General features: G+C 33.9%; 2 protein-coding genes and 1 long non-coding RNA gene across 4 annotated transcripts; 1 reads left to right on the top strand and 2 right to left on the bottom strand.

Annotated features, from left to right (window-relative positions):
- The first annotated feature begins 638 nt into the window (after positions 1-638).
- Positions 639-3,019, top strand: LOC140791675 (uncharacterized). The gene is made up of 2 exons (XR_012109615.1): positions 639-1,129; positions 2,539-3,019. It is a non-coding gene; the product is annotated as an uncharacterized lncRNA (long non-coding RNA).
- A 2,497-nt stretch (positions 3,020-5,516) lies between these two features.
- LOC140792725 (uncharacterized) lies at positions 5,517-6,749 on the bottom strand. The gene is made up of 3 exons (XM_073143888.1): positions 5,923-6,749; positions 5,737-5,787; positions 5,517-5,608 (listed from the first exon to the last, which is right to left on the bottom strand). The coding sequence occupies exons 1-3, from the start codon at positions 6,423-6,425 to the stop codon at positions 5,530-5,532; spliced, it is 633 nt and encodes a 210-aa protein (XP_072999989.1). The 5' UTR covers positions 6,426-6,749; the 3' UTR covers positions 5,517-5,529.
- Positions 6,750-13,430: 6,681 nt separating this feature from the next.
- Positions 13,431-17,541, bottom strand: LOC140791747 (uncharacterized). 2 transcript variants are annotated; one of them, XM_073142392.1, is made up of 6 exons: positions 17,394-17,541; positions 16,686-16,754; positions 16,555-16,586; positions 15,694-15,935; positions 13,804-14,040; positions 13,431-13,687 (listed from the first exon to the last, which is right to left on the bottom strand). In XM_073142392.1, exons 2-6 carry the CDS (start codon positions 16,736-16,738, stop codon positions 13,679-13,681), a joined length of 573 nt encoding a protein of 190 aa, XP_072998493.1. In that variant the 5' UTR covers positions 16,739-16,754; positions 17,394-17,541; the 3' UTR covers positions 13,431-13,678. The 2 variants fall into 2 exon arrangements, with proteins under 2 accessions (XP_072998493.1, XP_072998494.1); XM_073142393.1 differs by lacking the exon at positions 17,394-17,541 and adding an exon at positions 17,254-17,305.
- Between the last annotated feature and the right edge of the window lie 940 nt (positions 17,542-18,481).

The raw sequence follows: 18,481 nt of genomic DNA, 5'->3' as shown, positions 1-18,481 counted from the left end.
ATCGAAATTTTTTAAAATATTACAATTATCCTTGAAATTATTATCCTCTTTTAAAAATACTGTTATGTTAAAAGAGAGACTATTTTATTCTTTATGTAAATTATTAATAATAATTTAAAAGTTAATCTAATATTATCCCAAATAGCATAGTATAATGAAGTATATCCTATTTTATGTGTGAGTAAAATTATTAACAAATATTTTACGCAACTCAGAGAAAGGAGTATTTTAATTAATTTAATTATAATCTATTAGGAATATACTGTTATAAATGAACCTAAATGGTAATTTTTAAAGAATGTAATGGCAATTATATATTATTCCTATTTTTAAATCCTTGAAATATGCTTAATTAGTTTTTGATAAATTTAGATACTATTTTTATATAATGTGCACAAAAATAGGGTTGCTAAAGTTAACAACTTAGGCCCAGATTAATATTATTGTCTCTCGTAGCATCCATTGTGATATTATTAAGAATTAATTCTATTTAGATTATGTGAATTATTATTATTTTTTACATATTTATTATCTACGTACACTAGCTGAATTAAAAAATAATCACATATATTTTAAACTAAGAAAAAAATAATTGTATAGACCTTAATTTTGGTCTAGATGTGTATATAGTAAAAAAAAGTTTAGAAAGTGGGTGAAAAATAATAATAATATAGAAGTTTAAGTAAAATTATTCTTATTATTAATAATTATAATTATAGCAAAATAACCAAACTACCCCCCTCTGTCTATGAATTATACTATATTATCTATGGGGTGATTAAGTCTTTTTACATCTCGATATTTCATTTAGGAGGTAAAATACAATAACTCAAAATTCAGGGGGCATATTACTTAACCCGGGGGTTGATTTACATATAATACCTCTTAAGTCTAACCCTACGATTAAAGCCCCCTGGGTTTTGGAGGACGGGGAAGCCGATTCCGGCGTCTTCGTCGTCTGAGACGGACGGTGGAGGTCCGAAGCGACCGGAATGGGAGCTCAGGAAGAATAATTAGATTCTTGGGGAGTAATTGAAGTGGATCTGCCATTTGGGTTCGAACAAAGATTGGATTTTTTGATCGGCATGGAATAGTTTTCTGTTGATGTGTTCTGCCTCCATTAATCCAGGTTTTCTTAGTATCTAATCCCTTTTTTGGCTTTGACTTTAATTGATGATTGTCGATGAAGAAGGTGAAAGATATATCTGTCTTTTAGTTGGTGTGACTGCTTGGTAATTCTGGCAGGGATTTTAGCAGCATTACTTGTATCTTTAACTTTATGTGTGATTACTGAAAAAAATTGTATCGAACTCATTGCCATGCCTTGCTCGGTTAAGAAATATGCAAGTTCTTCTATGTGCAAACCAAAAGATGGTATCATGAGGTACATGGACTGTTACCATTATAGATAGTTTCCATGTAAATTTGTCAAAATTCCTAGTTGCTTGTTTTGAAGGTTGTTGAGTGTAGAGTTCATTATTCTGCAGTCTTTACTCTAAATCGTCGATACTTATAGGGAAGAAAATATGCAATATTTGTAATTCGAGGAGTTCTGATTCTATCTAGAGTCCTGATCTTATATCATAATGTGACTAAACTTCTCTGGAAATCCTGACAAATAGCTGTTCTTCTATTCATTATTTGTTTTAATAGTGAAAGAAAGTATGTTTTAGAATGTGCTTGAAAGTTAGCAAATGTTACTTATCTGGGGTAAAAGAGTTGCAGAGATTCCTCATGTATTGTTCTTACTATTCTAGAACATTAACTCTGCTGGTTAACACCTTGTATACTTTACATAATTACACTTTGATAATAATTAGGCATTTGCACATAAGCAAGTTCCCGTTCCTTGTGTCCTTTGGAGCTAGTGGACATCATAAGAAGTTAAGGCATCTTACTCGAAGAAGTTACTCTCTTTCGAGGGCATAGGTTATATCTTCTGTTGCTTGTTTGTAAGTATGATCCCAAATGCTTGTATCTAAGATATTAGTTGTGTGATTTTGAAATTTATGTTCACTTAGGCTCTATGCTATATGCTCGGTCGACCTCCACCTTGTCATCTCCTTCTGCTACTCCTAATTCCGTCTTCTTATCTTATAACAAAGATTCCAATCATGCTAATTTCTGCACTAGCATCGAGTAAGTAACTAAGTAAGATTGAGGAATGACAGATCAGAGTAGTAATGGTACATTTTATTCATTGAAAAGTTCTAAATCAAATGGTTAGTTGATTCAGAATCTCAGACATCATTTTAGATCGAGTGTTCAAGTGAAGTTTTGGTTTCTATAATAATTGACAACCCTTCTTCCTTAGTCTAAAAAAAATCTTAGAGAGGTCAATTAGGCAGTCAATATGCCATAATGAGTTGGTATCTTGTTTTGTTGAGTACTGTTTATATCTTGAGATATGTGGAGATATATTAAATATCTAGCTGAAAAAGTTTCTTGAACTGCATTTACACTTGATATCTCAGCATATGAATGCTAACCATCTCATTTTTTTTTTCTCAAACATGTGATGTCCCACATGCTAAAAAGAGCTACAGTTGATAAGAAAAGTGAGAAATCATCACCATAGTTCATGCCATTGGTGTATTAGAGGAGAAGTACACTATACATTTATGCTTTGAGGAGGATTCATGTGAACTTGGTTTGAAGAACAAAAAATTTCCATTATGGTGGTTATAATTATACAGAGGAATGCTGCAGTTCACTCAATTCTACTTCTGCTGTAGTGAAGTGCCATGACATGATCTGTGCTTGGTGAGCTTGGGAGCAATTCAACTGCCTCTCTTGAGCACCATATGTGGTCTCTGACATACCTCAGCATCAAGAAAGCAGGAAGTTGCTGCCCTCTGCATGTGATCTCCACCTGATTTGTTATTGTACATGGTGTGAATTAGGCTCAGTGAAAAGGTTGCAGAAGAACAAAAATATTTCCTTGTAAGAACCACTGAATCACAACTCTATTGTATTTGTAAACAAGTATGGTTTCAAATTTTGTTCATGTATAGGTTCATCATTGTTTCCATATTGGTCAGGCAAAGCAGTTTTGATCATTCAATCTTTTCCCCTTTGTTTGAGAAATAAGTCGAAACTTACAGGTGTTCCAGATAAATTTGTGCCATATTTCAAACCCAGAGATACTTATTTATTGGCATATATCACTTCAATTGGTGAACTATCTACAAAGATATACATTAAGCTGAAAAAAAGAGAGATATTATCATCCTACAAATTAAATGCAATAGAGCACAAAGAGGTACCAAATTTTAGTAGATTTTTAGCCTTTTTTTAAAAAAAAATTATTCTCCAAGCTTTACCTACCCCTCACTATCCATGTTCTATCAATTCAATCTAATATAATAAAAAGCCCTTTCCAAATCAAAGTCCCTTTCGACATCCCCACTTTTAATCCTTAATAAACACTTTCAAGACCCTGACCTAAAGCTAAAGGTATTCAAATACCAATCAACACAAAAGAGAGCAACTTGATGTGTAACTAACACCACTTGGATTCCATGATTGGCTGCTAATTTCTCTAGCATTAATTTTCATAAATGTATAATTAGATACTTGGCAGCATTTAAGTGGGATACCACAGCATGCCCCATTGGAGGAAATTCCTGCAACTGGTGCTGCAGACAGTCTAATGTTAGTACTTTCTTTGGATATAAGAAGCTAGCTACTAATTTTTAGTTTTTATAAACCCTACTAAAGTTGGTAGGTACTTTTTTTATGACCAAGGAGGTGATGGGTTTCACTCCAACCCTAAATAATATTGTGAAAAGATTATTTGGTAGTTTGGTGGCCAGACTCGATTCGGTTGATAGCTCGGCAGTACTATTAACTCAGATGAACAGCTTTGCAGCACGACAGCTTAGAGCATGTCTTAGTGACATTTGATTTGGAATAATTGTTCAGCGATGCATATGACTTGTAGCCTAAACTAAACGACTAAAAACTTGATGAGGCCTAAGTACCTCTGTATCTAAGGAGGGTTGACCCATTGTTCAACTCGTATCTAGTCTTCAGGCTCATGAATGATTAAAAAAAATAAATTCTACTCCCTTTTTTTTTCCTACTTTGCATGATTCTCCTTTTGAGGCATTGCTTTCAACAAAGTAATCTTAGTGACTTAATCTGTATGGTTTAGGTTAATTATCTGTCATAAACCATGCAAGGATAGATACATTGGTAAAGTGATACTAATCTAAGCTAGAATGATTGGTGTAGAAAGATCAATTAATTCCGTGCAAATGGCAAAAAGAGGATTTGATCTATGTACTTGTTAGTTTAGTATTTGCAAATGATTAAGAGAATATCATTAAAAAACAATCATATTCTTCAAGCTTTCTCATAAATATCATCAAACAACTCAGATTTATTAGTATATTTTCTCTACAAGATTTAGATAGCATTCATTGAGAGATGATTCTATTTTTTTTCTTATTAATTTGGTGTCCAAGAAGTTTAACAGTTAGGTGCAACCTAACGAAAAAGATTAAGAGAAATGCCTTGAGTTTATTCGATCAAGTTGACCTTGCATGAAATGAATATATTTAAGGTTGCAAACCATATTGAAGCAGAATTATTCTTTATCCGAAGACGTGCATTAATTAACAGAAAGTTGACATATTTCTATCCTTCAAAGTTACTCTTCTTCTCAAAATTAGTTCGTAAAGGGCAACTATAAATAAGACAACTGGCTGACTCTTATTTAAATATTATGCTTGAAAGTCAAATTACGAGATATATATATATATATATACACACACACACACACACAAATAATATACAGACTGGAGAGTAAAATTCTTTAAAAGAACTAGTCAATAAATCTTATCATAGTTGCAATAATAACAAATACAAATGTAGATGGAATTTCTAGTTGTGTGCTACGAAAGAAACAAACTAAAGTTTAGCCATGGCTTATTATCTTTCCTATTGAAACTCCTATTTCTTTTTCTCTTTGAGTAACGAAAATGTGAAAAGAAGGTTAACTTTAATTGTTACTTGCTAGATTTCTACATTAAAGAGGTTAAAAGAAAATTAAAAATTTGTCAAAAAGGATATAAGAACTAATTGGAAATAAAAAGAAAAGGAAAAAAAGAATAAACAAATTTTGATAACATCTTCAACTAAATGACAACTAATGGAAGACCCAAAGTACACATGTACATGATGAATTCTCTGAGCTCTAGGTTAGCACCTAATTACTAGTACATTTGCACCTAAAAACCCCCCAATAATATATAGCAACCCTAACAAACTATCTAAGCAACCAATCAAGTCTAATTCTAGGCCACACAATCTTAATCACTATACCTAAGATTATCCTACTTTGATATCCACATCTCACCCAAACACTTACTTTAATTAGGCATCAAGTTTCTTTTAGCACCAACCTTAAAGATTTTAGACAACTCTTGTTGCCTAAGAATGTTCCTTTATGCTAGCAAATATTCATACTTTAAGAAATTTATAGAACAAAAAGTATGAGGTAGAGGAAAAGCTTTGATTAATTAACTATACCTCTGATTCATTTCCCATCCCAAGCTTTTTGGCTAAGTACTTCATCAACACCCTCACTGTCATAGTTCCATCCCTAAAATTAATAACATGCATACATAGTATTATTATATATTTCAGCTAAAAGCTCATGATCTAACACAGACGAGAAGGATGGAAAATGAATTTAAACAAGAAGGCGATGTATATATGCATGATAATTACTTGATTCTCAAGTAGCTCTTTGGTATCTGAGGCAAAAAGGGCTCTTTTCCTCTGCATTAAAAAGTGATCATATCCATCCAATTCAATGATGGGCTCATCAAAATCAGCACAAATGATTGAAGTGATCAAGAATAAAAAAAGAATTATATACAAAGCCATGGTATGTATATATATATTATTCCTTACTGGTTGTGAGCTGCCTGAAGAACCAACCAGACTCCGGCCTCCGGCCGCCGCGGTGGGCTCACCACCCTCATCAATGGCGGTCTCGATGAGCTACTCGCCAACGAAGTTCGGCAGTTTAGGTTCCACAAACCTCTGGCCGGCAACAACGGACCGACGACCGGAACCCGAGCTGTCGGCACCGGTGGCCGGGGAAAAGACTGCTTAGTGGCGGAGAACAAGTCGAGTTCGGGTCTGCGGTCACCGGAGGAGGCGCCTCCGATACCTAATTGGAGCCATCCTTCATGGGTATCATGCTGCTGCTCTTCTTTAGCTGATCTGGAAGTTGGCAATTCCTCTCCCTCCTCCTCCCCCTCCTCCTCCTCCTCCTCCTCCCCCTCCTCCTCGGCCTTGCCGTCGGCCATTAGTGATTCCAGTTGGGTGCTATTGAGAAAGGTGGAATAGCTACCATAGTGGTGGTTTAGGAGGTTCCTAGTAGGAACCATGCTGTCATGTTGATACTTCATACAAATCTACACATCTAGCTAGCTCGCATCTCATATGATATCTATATCTATCTATATATATATATATATGGCACTTTTATATCAAGAAGTAACAAGTGATTGGAGAAGAAGAAGAAGAAGAAGAGAGCAAGAGAGAAGAGGAAGAGGAAGAGGATGGGCTTAAAAGAAGGGAGGTTGATATCAGTGAATCTTTTCCCCTATTGGGGAGCAAGAGAGAAGACAAGCAGATGATAGGTGAGAAGTTTGATCTCACTTTCCATTAATTCCCAAGACTTGGAGGTTTGTGTACATGAGAGAGAGAGAGAGAGAGAGAGAGAGAGAGAGAGAGAGAGGAGAAATTTTTAAGAGGTTATATAAGAAAGACTACTATGCAACATAAGTGTTGGGAAATGGAAATAAATATGTCGTACGATTCCCTGTTTGGACGTGGACTTTTGTGACATTCATAAAATTAACTTCCCATTTATGCATTTAAACCTTGTAGGAAAAATAAATATGATGCACCAGAGGTAATTTTAAAATGGGACCCCTAGAACTATTGCCAATTTTTATATGGACCCTCATATGTTTTCTTCTTGTTACATACTGAACTCCTAAACCATAAAAAGTTATCTTGCCACCCTGAGGGTATTAATAAAAAACATTAAATAATCATTTTATTATTAATTTGTCTCTTCATCTTTTCTCTAATATGAGAGTAAAATAGTTCCCACTCTATTTAAATTGATTGCATGACATTTATGTATAATTTTTTAATACTCATTTCAGAAAAATTTTATAGTCAAGGAATCAATGTGTCACCATAAATAAATAAAATAGTCTAGATGCAATTATCCCCTTTGACTCGTATAAGTTAAATATTTCATATTGGGTCATTATATCCATATACAACATGGTTATATAAAAGATAAACTGGCTATTCAGGTTAATTAGGTGGCGTAACCTACGATAATCTCTAACTTCTTATGATGTAATTTCTCTTAAATCTATTTCAATAATTAGAAATTTCTCATAGTACCACACACGGTTTTTTAAAAACACTAAGCATGTTGATCTTGTATGGCTTGGATGCAAACGATAGTTGAAACCAGTTTAATTTCTTTTTTTAATAATACTTGAAAAGTTTCACACGTAGGCATGCATTTGCATGTAAGATAATAAGATGTTGGCATGTCGACATACGCTAATAGCTAGCTTAAACTTGTAGAGAAGTCTATTAATTAATTATTTGTATTACAGCTTAGGAAAGCAAGTTCATTAACTTATATATTTTTTTTTCCATTGGATTGCAATGCACGTAGACGGATTTCTCTACAAAAGCACTTAGTTTCAAATATTATTCTCGTATTCTTAAACTGACTTTGATTAAAATTATTGGCCCTTTTAATACATATTTGAATAAGTCAATTCTAATACCATGATATGTTATGATTAGGAGAGGCATTCACGTACTACATGGAGGTATGCGAAATAACTATAACTAATTAATGCTATTAGTGCTTTGTTAATTGATTAAACTATCATTATGATATATATATATATATATATATATATATATATATGTCATCCAACCCTTGGCTAATTAAAGATTAATTAAGTAAAAGTAGTTTCTCATTCTTCTTAGTTAATGTAACATAAAAAATTAATGATGTTTCTTGCGTAGAGATGCTATATATTCTTGACATTTGTTAGTTGATATGTAGAGAATTAAAAAAGATAAATAGCATTTCATTTACACTCTCTGCATTTAATTTAAATTGGGATATCTATAAGAATCTCACTAAGTGAATATCTTAATGATTGGGTTGGTGTGGAAGATTGTAAATTAAATAAAAAGAGTAATATATAAATCATCTTTAGTTATACTTGACATCAGTAATCGCTCATTAAGTATTAGACTAGTGGACTTTGTGAGCATTAATATGAAATGTCAACTGTAGCAAAGGTTGCATGTATGTTTCTATATATTTATATATATCAACTACGTGCTAATGACTAAGGGAAATAAAAGTTCATAAAAAAGGGAAATAAATCCTAACTATAGTATGTAATGTGTACGTCAAATAGAGTTTTCTACATATAACAAACTTTCATACTTCCTGTTGAGATTTAGTTAGGAAGCTAATATATTCTTTTTTAAAAGGGAAAGCTAGTAGATGCAGTTGCATTGAAGATTAGCCTGCAGCTCATTTAAGATCTGAAATTAAAGATACACAACCCTGTGAGCCTCAGAAAGGCTACAGAAGAGATCCCAACTAACCACATAAATCTACTGTAGAAAAAAAATATAAAAAACAAACTGACAAGGTCGAAGAACAAAGGGGTGAACACTTGTGACCACTACGAGGAGAAGCAAAATGGTCGCGGTTGTGAAAAATGAGATGACTGGGGTTGAGCCCGAAGGGGAAGTCAAATTGTGAGTCGATGGTGGGGAGGGGAATTTGATAAAGCCAATTGAGATCCAATAGGGAGGAGAATAGGCAGTCAAACTCAAGGGCAATGAGGTAGGAGCTACGGGGCATGTAGACAACTGCAACGATGAAGGGCACTGTGGATTGAGAGGATGAAGCAGAGATAGATAAGGAGGGCAGGGCGGGCGGATGATGAGGGAAGGGAGATGTATATTTGAAATAGACAATTGCGAAGAAAGTAAAGAGAAGGCTTAGAAGAGCGAGAGAAGAATAAGAGAAAAGAAAAGGGAATAGAGAGGGAGAATGCATCTCCTCTTCTCTAGCAACTCAGACTAAGAGATGAGAAGGAAGGAGCTCATCGGCGGCATGAATAATTCTGAAAGACTTCTAGCCAAACCCTAACATAGTTAGGGTTGGCGCCTATTCCTCTTGATGCGGACAACTTATTTGCATATTTATTAGTTAACAATAAATAATAAATGTACAAAAGTGTCTTCCAAATAAAATGTAAAATTCACAAGGAATAACCAAAGACCAAATGCACTATAAGTGACAAACTTGAACTTATTACATAAAACACTAAATAAAATAGTTCAACAATTTCATTATTACATAAAACATTAAACAATTTAGTCTAGTGCTTTATTAAAGAAAAAGAGTATTCTAATTTTTTTTTCACATAGTACGTTAAGTACTATATCTATTAAATATTTTATTTTAATTGAGTACTCTATATGTAAACCGTAGAACAATATTTTCACAATTTATGAAACCACTGAACTACTCAATATTTTATCGTCTATATAAATCTCTGAATAATTTAGTAGAATCAACTTACTACAGGATAACTGAACTAGCAAAATAGATTTTCTCAGATAATAATTTTGATGAGTAGAGTATCATTCTAGTGAGTAACTTTCTAAGAATGCCCATTCCCATTTTGGTCAACAACTCTCCATCTAAGCCCAAAACTGTCATACTTATATATATATATATAGCTAGGTAGGTGGAGACGAAATCTCATGGGTTTTTGGACTATCTCCTCTCTTTCTGGTTTCTGTGCATAGAGGTAGAGAGAGAGAGAGAGAGTTAGTCGAGAGAGAGAGAGAGAGAGAGAGAGAGAGAGAGAGAGAGAGAGAGAGAGAGAGAGAGCATTAAGGTAATTGGAGGAAATCAAGTGCAGAGAGGTCAGGGCATGACTTAGCTCGGAATGCCAAGTTAGCTGCAGTGATGGGACATGACAATTTTTTTTTGGGTCACTGTTTGTTGTCATCTGCTGTGATTATTCTCTCACGTACACACAACCCTTCTCTCTCTCTCTCTCTCTCTCTCTCTCTCTCTCTCTCTCTCTCTCTCTCTCTCTCTCAATGAATTGCCTTCCTCCATTGTGGGAAAACTTCAATGCACCTCTAACACACTGCTGCCTTTCTTCTGTCCATGAAACCTAGAAATTAAAAGCATTCTCACTTTTAAATTGTACATCGATCTGCCATCAATGTTTTGAAAAATATCATATTGTATATTTCTTTTCTTTTTTTCTTAAAAGTTATAGAGTATTTATCTGTCTAGTAAATCCATCTCCAAAATAATTATCAAAAGGATTTGAGGAAGAAATGAAATATAATCTAACTTTTTTTCAAAGGCTTTACTATTAAACAGTAAGATCAACCCTCCTTGGTACATTTTGTGACTTAGAAAGAAAGTTAGCAAAAAGAGGTTCCAATGGCCGGCCAATTTCGAAACTCCTGAGACTCAACCTTTTGTTCTATTAATTATAAACCCTAAACGTCAAATACCTACTGCCTAGGACTCATAAACCTCACATTAATCACCTAAGTCTTTTACAAGAGAATGTAAAATAATTAATTATGAGGAAAATACCCAACTTCACATAATAATAATAGTAATAATAATAATAATAATAATATTTTTTAACAATAAAAGTATTGTTACAAAGAAGTGCAAATAACATAACAATTCAATTCACCGTCCATACGGTGTTAAGCATATTTTACAGACAGTTTGGCATAAAAATTAGGATTAATTATTTTCACATACACTCTCTAAATTTTATTTTTACCATATTGATGTCTGACCTAAAAAAGTTCTTAGTTTAGAAAGTTCATCTAGTTATTTTTTGTTCTTAGTTGAAGGATCTATATAACTCTATATGTATAATAAAAAGATTGATGAAATGTACGTGGAAGTTGTGATAGTTAAAAAGGACTAAGTGTAATGATCGCTAAAAACTATACAAGGGTTAAGGGTAAAAGTGAAATGTCACACTCCATCGTATCCTAATAGAGATTGGTCACCATCATGCCTATTGTTTGGCCATATATATTTAGATATACTATATGCTTCTAATATATATCAGAAATAGTTGTCATAAAAAGACAACACTCACAGAGTTCTTCCCAAGTAGAGCTTCTCCAGTAAAGTAAACTGCCCACGTCCCTTTCTATTTGCATGCGCTCCTGCATGGGTGTGTTACAGAACCCTAGCTTAAGTACTCAGCTTAAATAGTTCATATTCGATAGTATTCTTATACAATCACAGGAAGAGAGAGAGAGAGAGAGAGGGATGTGTGACAACTTCAACTGCCATTTAGCCATGTAGGTGAACTGTTCTATGACTGTCACATTACTGTCACACTACAGTCAAAGACCTTGTCCACACCCAAAAAAGTAACACAAAAATCAAAAATATATCTACCATAGTAGCACCCTGTATAGAAATTACTCTTATTATGTTTTTCTTTAGTTTTGTTTTAAGATGTTTACACCTTATGTTTTGCTTTTATCTTCGCTGACACTATTCGCTTAAAAATATGATGAGTTAAATTTTACCTAACAGCTACTACCGATAAAAGAGAGGATATTATTAATATACTCAAGGAGACAGATAAATTAATGCAGGGTTATCATAGTTATTTCTCGCATATTAACTCAACCCAAACTAATACTAATAGAAGTAGACATTTTTGTGCAACTAATATATCAGATGGATGCTGCAAAAGCTCTCCATATCAAACAATACCATGAAAAGCACCACCATTTTTCTTGCAAACAATCTCCAAAAATTGGAACAATATTTTAGGAGGCAGTTGGCACAACCTCACAGTGATTTATTTTGCAAAAACAAGACCCTGAATATTTCTTATGCTCTAATGGTGTCAGCCAAAAACAGTACATGCATGACAGGCTCAATGCTTACAAATTTGGCACTTGCATGCTATATTTCTTTCCCACCTCTTTTGTCTCCAATCTTCTTGTCATCCACCCCACTTTGAATGCCCACAAAGTTCTGATAAAAGTATACCTCCTCTCCAATCTTGTTCCTTTCTCACAGCAATCTTTCTCTAAACCAATAAAAGCAAAGGAAAGAGAGGCATGACAAGATGTTTGAAATCATAGGAGCTTCATGCATTCAGAGCTATATCTTTTATCAGTAAAACTTCATGCAATTCTGCCAAGGAAAGACACATGCCATCACCACATCCAACCACTGGATTTGGGCCTCTCTGCTGTCTTCGTTCTCCCTTGGCACTCCCACAAATTGGTGATGACTCTGGGAGAACATAAAAACCATTGTACATGAGATCTGTCTCTCTATCCCTTTTGCCTTTCTTCCTGCATTGTTTATTGTATGCAAGTGGGGTTGTAGCAGGCTTCAGCCAGTAGTACTTCTGACCACCCTCACATGCCCTTAGATGCCATCCAATAGGGCCAGTGGGTGCATGGGTTATAGCCTTATAGGTACTCTCAAAGGTAAAATAATAATAATAATAATAATAATAATAATAATAATAATAATAATTGATGGTCGAATTCTGTCAGACAGAAATTTGGGGTTCAATTCTCTCCGTGGAGAGTGCTACATATAGATGAAGACTAATCTCTTTGACTATCCTATTAGCATATACATACTCATGATCTATGCGTTTTTAGGTCTTTCACATTGATGAGAGAACTAACATAGAGTGATGAAAGAAACAATCCACTATATCAAATTGCATAGAATGGTGGCCAAATAAGACGTATATTTACAATGTATCATATTTAAAGATGTTTACTAGTGCACTTGCAACCACTCACACTGCACTTAATTCAAAACATATATCATGCCTTTTTTAAGTCTCCAAGGACTATGAATGTCTATTGGAGACTATGAATGTCTATTGGAAACTAAGAATGTCTATTTCAAGTTGGGTATCAGGCCTGGTACATGCATCCAATAAACTCTGGGGGTGTGCATGAGATTCCACTAAGCTTTACAAGAGAACCATATCATATGTCTGTCATACCAAAGTGGAATATCTATTTGCAGGTTGTACTTTCACAAGTTTGCTTGACCAGACATAGATGCCTTTTATGCCATGCAAGCAATCAACCCAAGAACAGTTCACTAGTGATTGGACTGCCAATATCTAGTCATATTCAGCATATTCTTCTCTTCTTTCTTGTCCTACTTATGCAACACAGCATCTTTCATATATATATATATATATATATATATATATATATATATATATATATATATATATATGAAATACATATACATATAAACGTATCAATACACATAAAGACGGCTATGATCTGACAATGATAAAACATACAATAAGACTGGAGGAACAAGAAGTTCTAAGAGAATGAGTTTTAGTTAGATTGAACATATATCATATGGAAATTAAGGACCTAAATGCACTACAAAAATACAAGAGCTTTTGCTAGAATTTGATAACAAAAGAAACTACTAAGTAAGCTCATTGCTAATCAGGTAGAGTTCACTAGCATTTAACAGGTATTCCACATGACTCAATTTCCAGCCCTCCTCCAGGTACTATGCTTTCTGCAATTTGAGAGATACTCATATCAGATGCAGAAAGAAGTATAAGCAAACAACAAAAACGTAGTTCCAACTCTTAACTTGCTTTTGGGAGGGAAAGAGAACAAGAAGATACTTACTTGCATAGGAAGATAGAGCTTAAACTCTGGTGGGAGCTCCTCTTCCGAGTAAAGACGGTCAGAGAAGTATATTCTTCTTAGACGGCAGTTTGCATGGACCTGAACACGGAGTGTCTCAACATAATTTGTGCCATAGGCTCTCCTTGTAAAGTCAGCGAGGTTTAATTGAATATTGTTCCACCCATCTTCAAGCCTCAGAGGCATGGTACAGATATATGGCTTTACCCTGGTCACAGCCTGCAAGGAGATAAGATCGTCAAGGCATCCATTTTGATTATCCAATTTCATGAAAACTGCTAACGAAAGGTTTAATTTCATTGGTCTGTCTGCAATGGAAGTCTATTTTCACATGATGAAATAAAGACAAGAAAGATTTTTGTCGTGATGAGATGAGACTGGTATTGGTATGACACGTGAGTATACATTAATAAGAGGAAAATATCTCGATTAGAAGGATTCAGAACTTGATGCGTCAACACAACATTCTTGAGATTCCATCTAACACCATCCTCACCCTCATATTTGCACAAGTTCTTTTTTAAAACATTCACAAGCCAAAGATAATCTTACCTATAAGAGGACCCAATAGGTTCTTCCAGGAAAAGGAAACAACCACCCAAAGATTTCTGAACTCCAAAAATGACCGAATCACTCTTCTTACTAGAGCCATCAACCAAAAGAGTTTTCCACAAAGCCACAAATTCTAGATCATAACCCCTGACAAAGGAGTCATCATCCAAGGTTCTTCCTATTCTAATTTGCTCTATGAATCATAGGTGCATAAAAAGCTATATTTAACAAACAAACCATCAGAAAGAAGAGCAATAGTTCCTGCCAACCATCAATCCATCATCTCCTTGGCAGTTGGCACCAACCATACTTATTTGATCACAAATACCATCATCACTTCTCTAGTCCACAGAACATAAAATGCTAGCATATTTAAGGGTGAATATCTCATGAGTTTGATTGTAGCATAATTGCTTACTCGGTTCCTTGTCCTTGTCTACTAGTATTAAGAAAACATACAAACTCTGATATACAGTCTAGGAAAAAGCTACTTGTCTTTTGGCAGGCCTTGTATTGTCACATTGTTCTCCTTCCTAACTGCTCTTACTACGGAAAGTCCAAAATCTTCTTACTTTTTCATGAGATATTCTTCAATAAATCATCCACATAATATAGATATCTTATAAAGAACAAAACTTAGCCATATGTCTTCTCCCATAATTTTCCTCACAACATGATGAACTCTTATTCACCGTGAATAAAGACACATATTCACTCAAGTAATTAAAACGAAAATGAACAGCTGGCTTTAACTGCACTTTCATGGAGTAATGTAAGTCGTCAGGTGAAATTAATTTAATGGTAAACAATCTCTGCCAGTATCATTAGGGACATATATCACATATGGTATTGTAATACATTGTCTAATAAGAACCAAAGGGTAAGAATAGGAGAGAAGAGATAAAGAGAGAAACAGGAGAACCAAAGAGTCACTAGTACTTTTCATTAGTTTATGAATGTTTTCCCTCTCTAATTCTTTCCTTCTAAACAAAGAATCACAAGAAAAAAATAACTAAAAATATGTCAAAATAGATATTGACACTTTGTCCTCAATAAATATAACCGGCAAATACTACTTTCAAGAGTTTTAAGACATTTACAAACAATTTTATGAAATCAGATCATTGAGTTGATAACTCTGGTGCTTCAAAATTTCATTTTCCAAGGGGACATATACACCTAACAAATTGATGCACTTGAAACACAATCTTGTCCAAACTTGTCAAGAAATTTTATTTCTAGTATCTATCGTAAGAATGGAAAGAGGAAGACAGAAAAAAAAGGGAACAAATCATAATCCAAATGGTAAAACTTACACACTTGAAAGTTTGATGCTCTGAAACGTCTGCGAACGTTCTTGTCGTCCAACACTTGGATCTCAAAGGTGAAATACTTCTTTAAATTCTTTACAATCATGACCAAAAATGGAAGCTTTATTCCGAGTGTTGCAGCAGAGTCAGCAGGGCATGTTATATATGTTGATTGCACATTTGACCCAACTATTTCAAGTACATTGGACTGGATGTCTTCATCCTGTGGCCGTTTAATCTGCCCATTGACAACTGCAATTTCCAGTAAGTGCTTCAGTCATAGAACACAAGAAAATATCAAAGGAAAATTTGCAGATATCAGTTACAAAAAGTGTTAGACATGATGCTGCAGAGGGCCAAAATAATGAAGGTTTGATGATCAGTCAATATTTCTGCACTAATTAAGCTGGTCAAAATAAGCAATGTTTACAGAGAATCTGTATCCATGTATCAATCATATCCTTTCTGAAGTAACCTATCTTCTCATGGAAGGGAAATATCATGCCGTGAAGAATCTGAGGTTGGATACAACTTTTAAGATTCATTTCACAGCAAAATCAGTGGCAAGAACAGAACATTCCTATGCATGCCTACATTATTAGTAGATAATGAATGCAAAAAGAAAAAAAAAAATGCATATTTAACCTCGTATCAAACAATCACAAACAATCATCTAACTGGAAACACAACTGAGAAAAGAAATTAAATACTCTACAAACCAGCCATACTTCTTCTAACTATTAGGTGCCAAACTCCCAACTTAGCATTTCTATCAAGCTAAACTCAAGGACCACTAGTCAATCTAATCATAAGTTCTATTCACAGAAACAACAAAAAAAAAAACAGGAATACAAAGACAAGAATTACTAACCTTCCTTGTCCCATATCTGCAAAGGCTTACTCCTGGAAAAATGAACAAAGAGGATGTAATGTCGATAAACCATATAGCAATTTAATCTCCATTACAATGAAAACAGATGAAAGCACCCAAACGTAACATACCCAAGGCTGTAGAGAATGGATAAGAACCCTGATTGAAATGTATTCTTGAACATATTCCTAAAGCAGCACCTACAAAGAACACCAACGAGAAAGGATTGCTAACCAAATTGAAATTGTTTGCGCTAAATATAAAAAAATCTAGAACCCAAATCCACATGCAACCTTACAACCAAGAAAATGCCAAAAAAAAAGTTCACCTACATGAGTCAATATTGATCGATTCTTGATACAGCATTACCAAATACAACAATATAATTTCCTGACCTACAATCATATGTAGACTGACCAACCCTACTAATCAACAAACAAATCACCAAATTTGAACCTGAATCTATAAACTCTAGCTGCATGCGTCATACTCGAGACAAAATTTATGAAAAATAAAACTCATTCATCTAGATTATAATACTAAGAAGAAAAAAAAAACAGAAGAGGCCAGAATATTCCACCTACATGAGTCAAAAAAATTTCATCATCTTGTTTTAGGATTACGAAAGACCATCCTATGATTCCCCGAAATACCAACATATTTACCATGACAAAGCGATACAATCGACAGAAGGATTACCCAAATTTAAACTTGAATCTATAAACTCTATCTAAATGCGTCGTATTCACGTAACAAAATTAAGCAAAATACTCAGCCAATCTTAATTTCTAATACTACAATCGACCAAAACACATAAAGAAAGAGACTCGCGAGTTAACCTTAATTCCAAGACGGGAGGAAGCGATCCCTCTCGAAATCGAAGAAGTCAATAGCGAAACCCTAATTCGTCACTACTCGCCCGAACCTTGTCAGAGAAATTGGAAACCTCGCACTTAAAAGCTCGACCGTTAATTAAGGTCCGCTCCTAAAACGAACGGTAGATGATGGTATCAAAGTAGTGCTACGGTCTTTTGCTTTTTGTCATTTAAATGTTCTTGAAAGTGTAATAAATAGCAAACATAGCTTTTTATTGGTAATTAATAATAATTTCACTTAGATCTCCTAAATTACTATTATTTTTCACAAACTTTTTCTTAAAGTTTGTATAATTAATTTTTTTCTTAATTCAAAAGAATATATATTAATATTTTATTGTTTGCGAGTAATAAAAATTTTAAAAAATATATAATGAAAACAATGATAGTTCAAAAAATTTATATTGGAACAAGGTACATGAAGTTATAAATGTTTAAGTTTGAAGTATAAAAAAGCTACTGGAGGATAAAATACTTATGTTCTAATGATAGAGTGTTAGTAAATCATCTTTATTATCTTGTTCATCTTTGTTAAGCTTAGAATGGTGCATTCCTTCTACCACTGCTCTATGTATAATATTCTTGTGATTGCTTCATCCCTATCAATTTTTGCACTTATGTCACATATTTTTATTCCATGAGACCATATCTAATAACTATATGATCTTTAAGAGAATTTCACTTTATAATCCCATTAGTAAGAATGGAGTAACACTTATGTTGGTTGCAAACAAGATCTAATAATTTGCCATAATCGTGTAAATATTTCGAATGTTAAACAAATGCATATACACATCAATAGCTCTTGTTTGCAAGCAATGTGACTTTTTGGTGGAATTATCATGCAAATTATACTCTATAAAGCCTCATTAATATTTATTTAGATAATTCAAGATAATTTGCGTGGGGACTAGTTTACTAGACCATGAGACAAGGTAGAGAACCCAAATACTATGTAGTCGATTAGGTTGATGCTTCTACCATCTAATGACCTTAGAAATTTGATAAAAGGGGCTGCTAAATTGTAAGAGGTGTATAACTGCAAAATATAA

This window comes from Typha latifolia, chromosome 7 (genome assembly GCF_019914945.1).
Source record: "Typha latifolia isolate L0001 chromosome 7, TyphaL0001v2, whole genome shotgun sequence".
Lineage (NCBI taxonomy): Eukaryota > Viridiplantae > Streptophyta > Magnoliopsida > Poales > Typhaceae > Typha > Typha latifolia.
This window is presented reverse-complemented; position numbering and strand designations above follow the sequence as displayed.

Bases quoted from the DNA above. Each gene is read 5' to 3' on its own strand.
- LOC140792725 (XM_073143888.1), bottom strand. From the start codon at position 6,425: ATGAAGTATCAACATGACAGCATGGTTCCTACTAGGAACCTCCTAAAC. The intron at 5,788-5,922 runs GTAAGGAATAAT...TTTTTAATGCAG, and splicing joins CTTCAGGCAGCTCACAACCA to AGGAAAAGAGCCCTTTTTGC. The intron at 5,609-5,736 runs GTAATTATCATG...TATTAATTTTAG, and splicing joins AAGAGCTACTTGAGAATCAA to GGATGGAACTATGACAGTGA.
- LOC140791747 (XM_073142392.1), bottom strand. From the start codon at position 16,738: ATGTTCAAGAATACATTTCAATCAGGGTTCTTATCCATTCTCTACAGC. The intron at 16,587-16,685 runs GTATGTTACGTT...TCATTTTTCCAG, and splicing joins TCCATTCTCTACAGCCTTGG to GAGTAAGCCTTTGCAGATAT. The intron at 14,041-15,693 runs GTGTGTAAGTTT...ATCTCCTTGCAG, and splicing joins TCAGAGCATCAAACTTTCAA to GCTGTGACCAGGGTAAAGCC.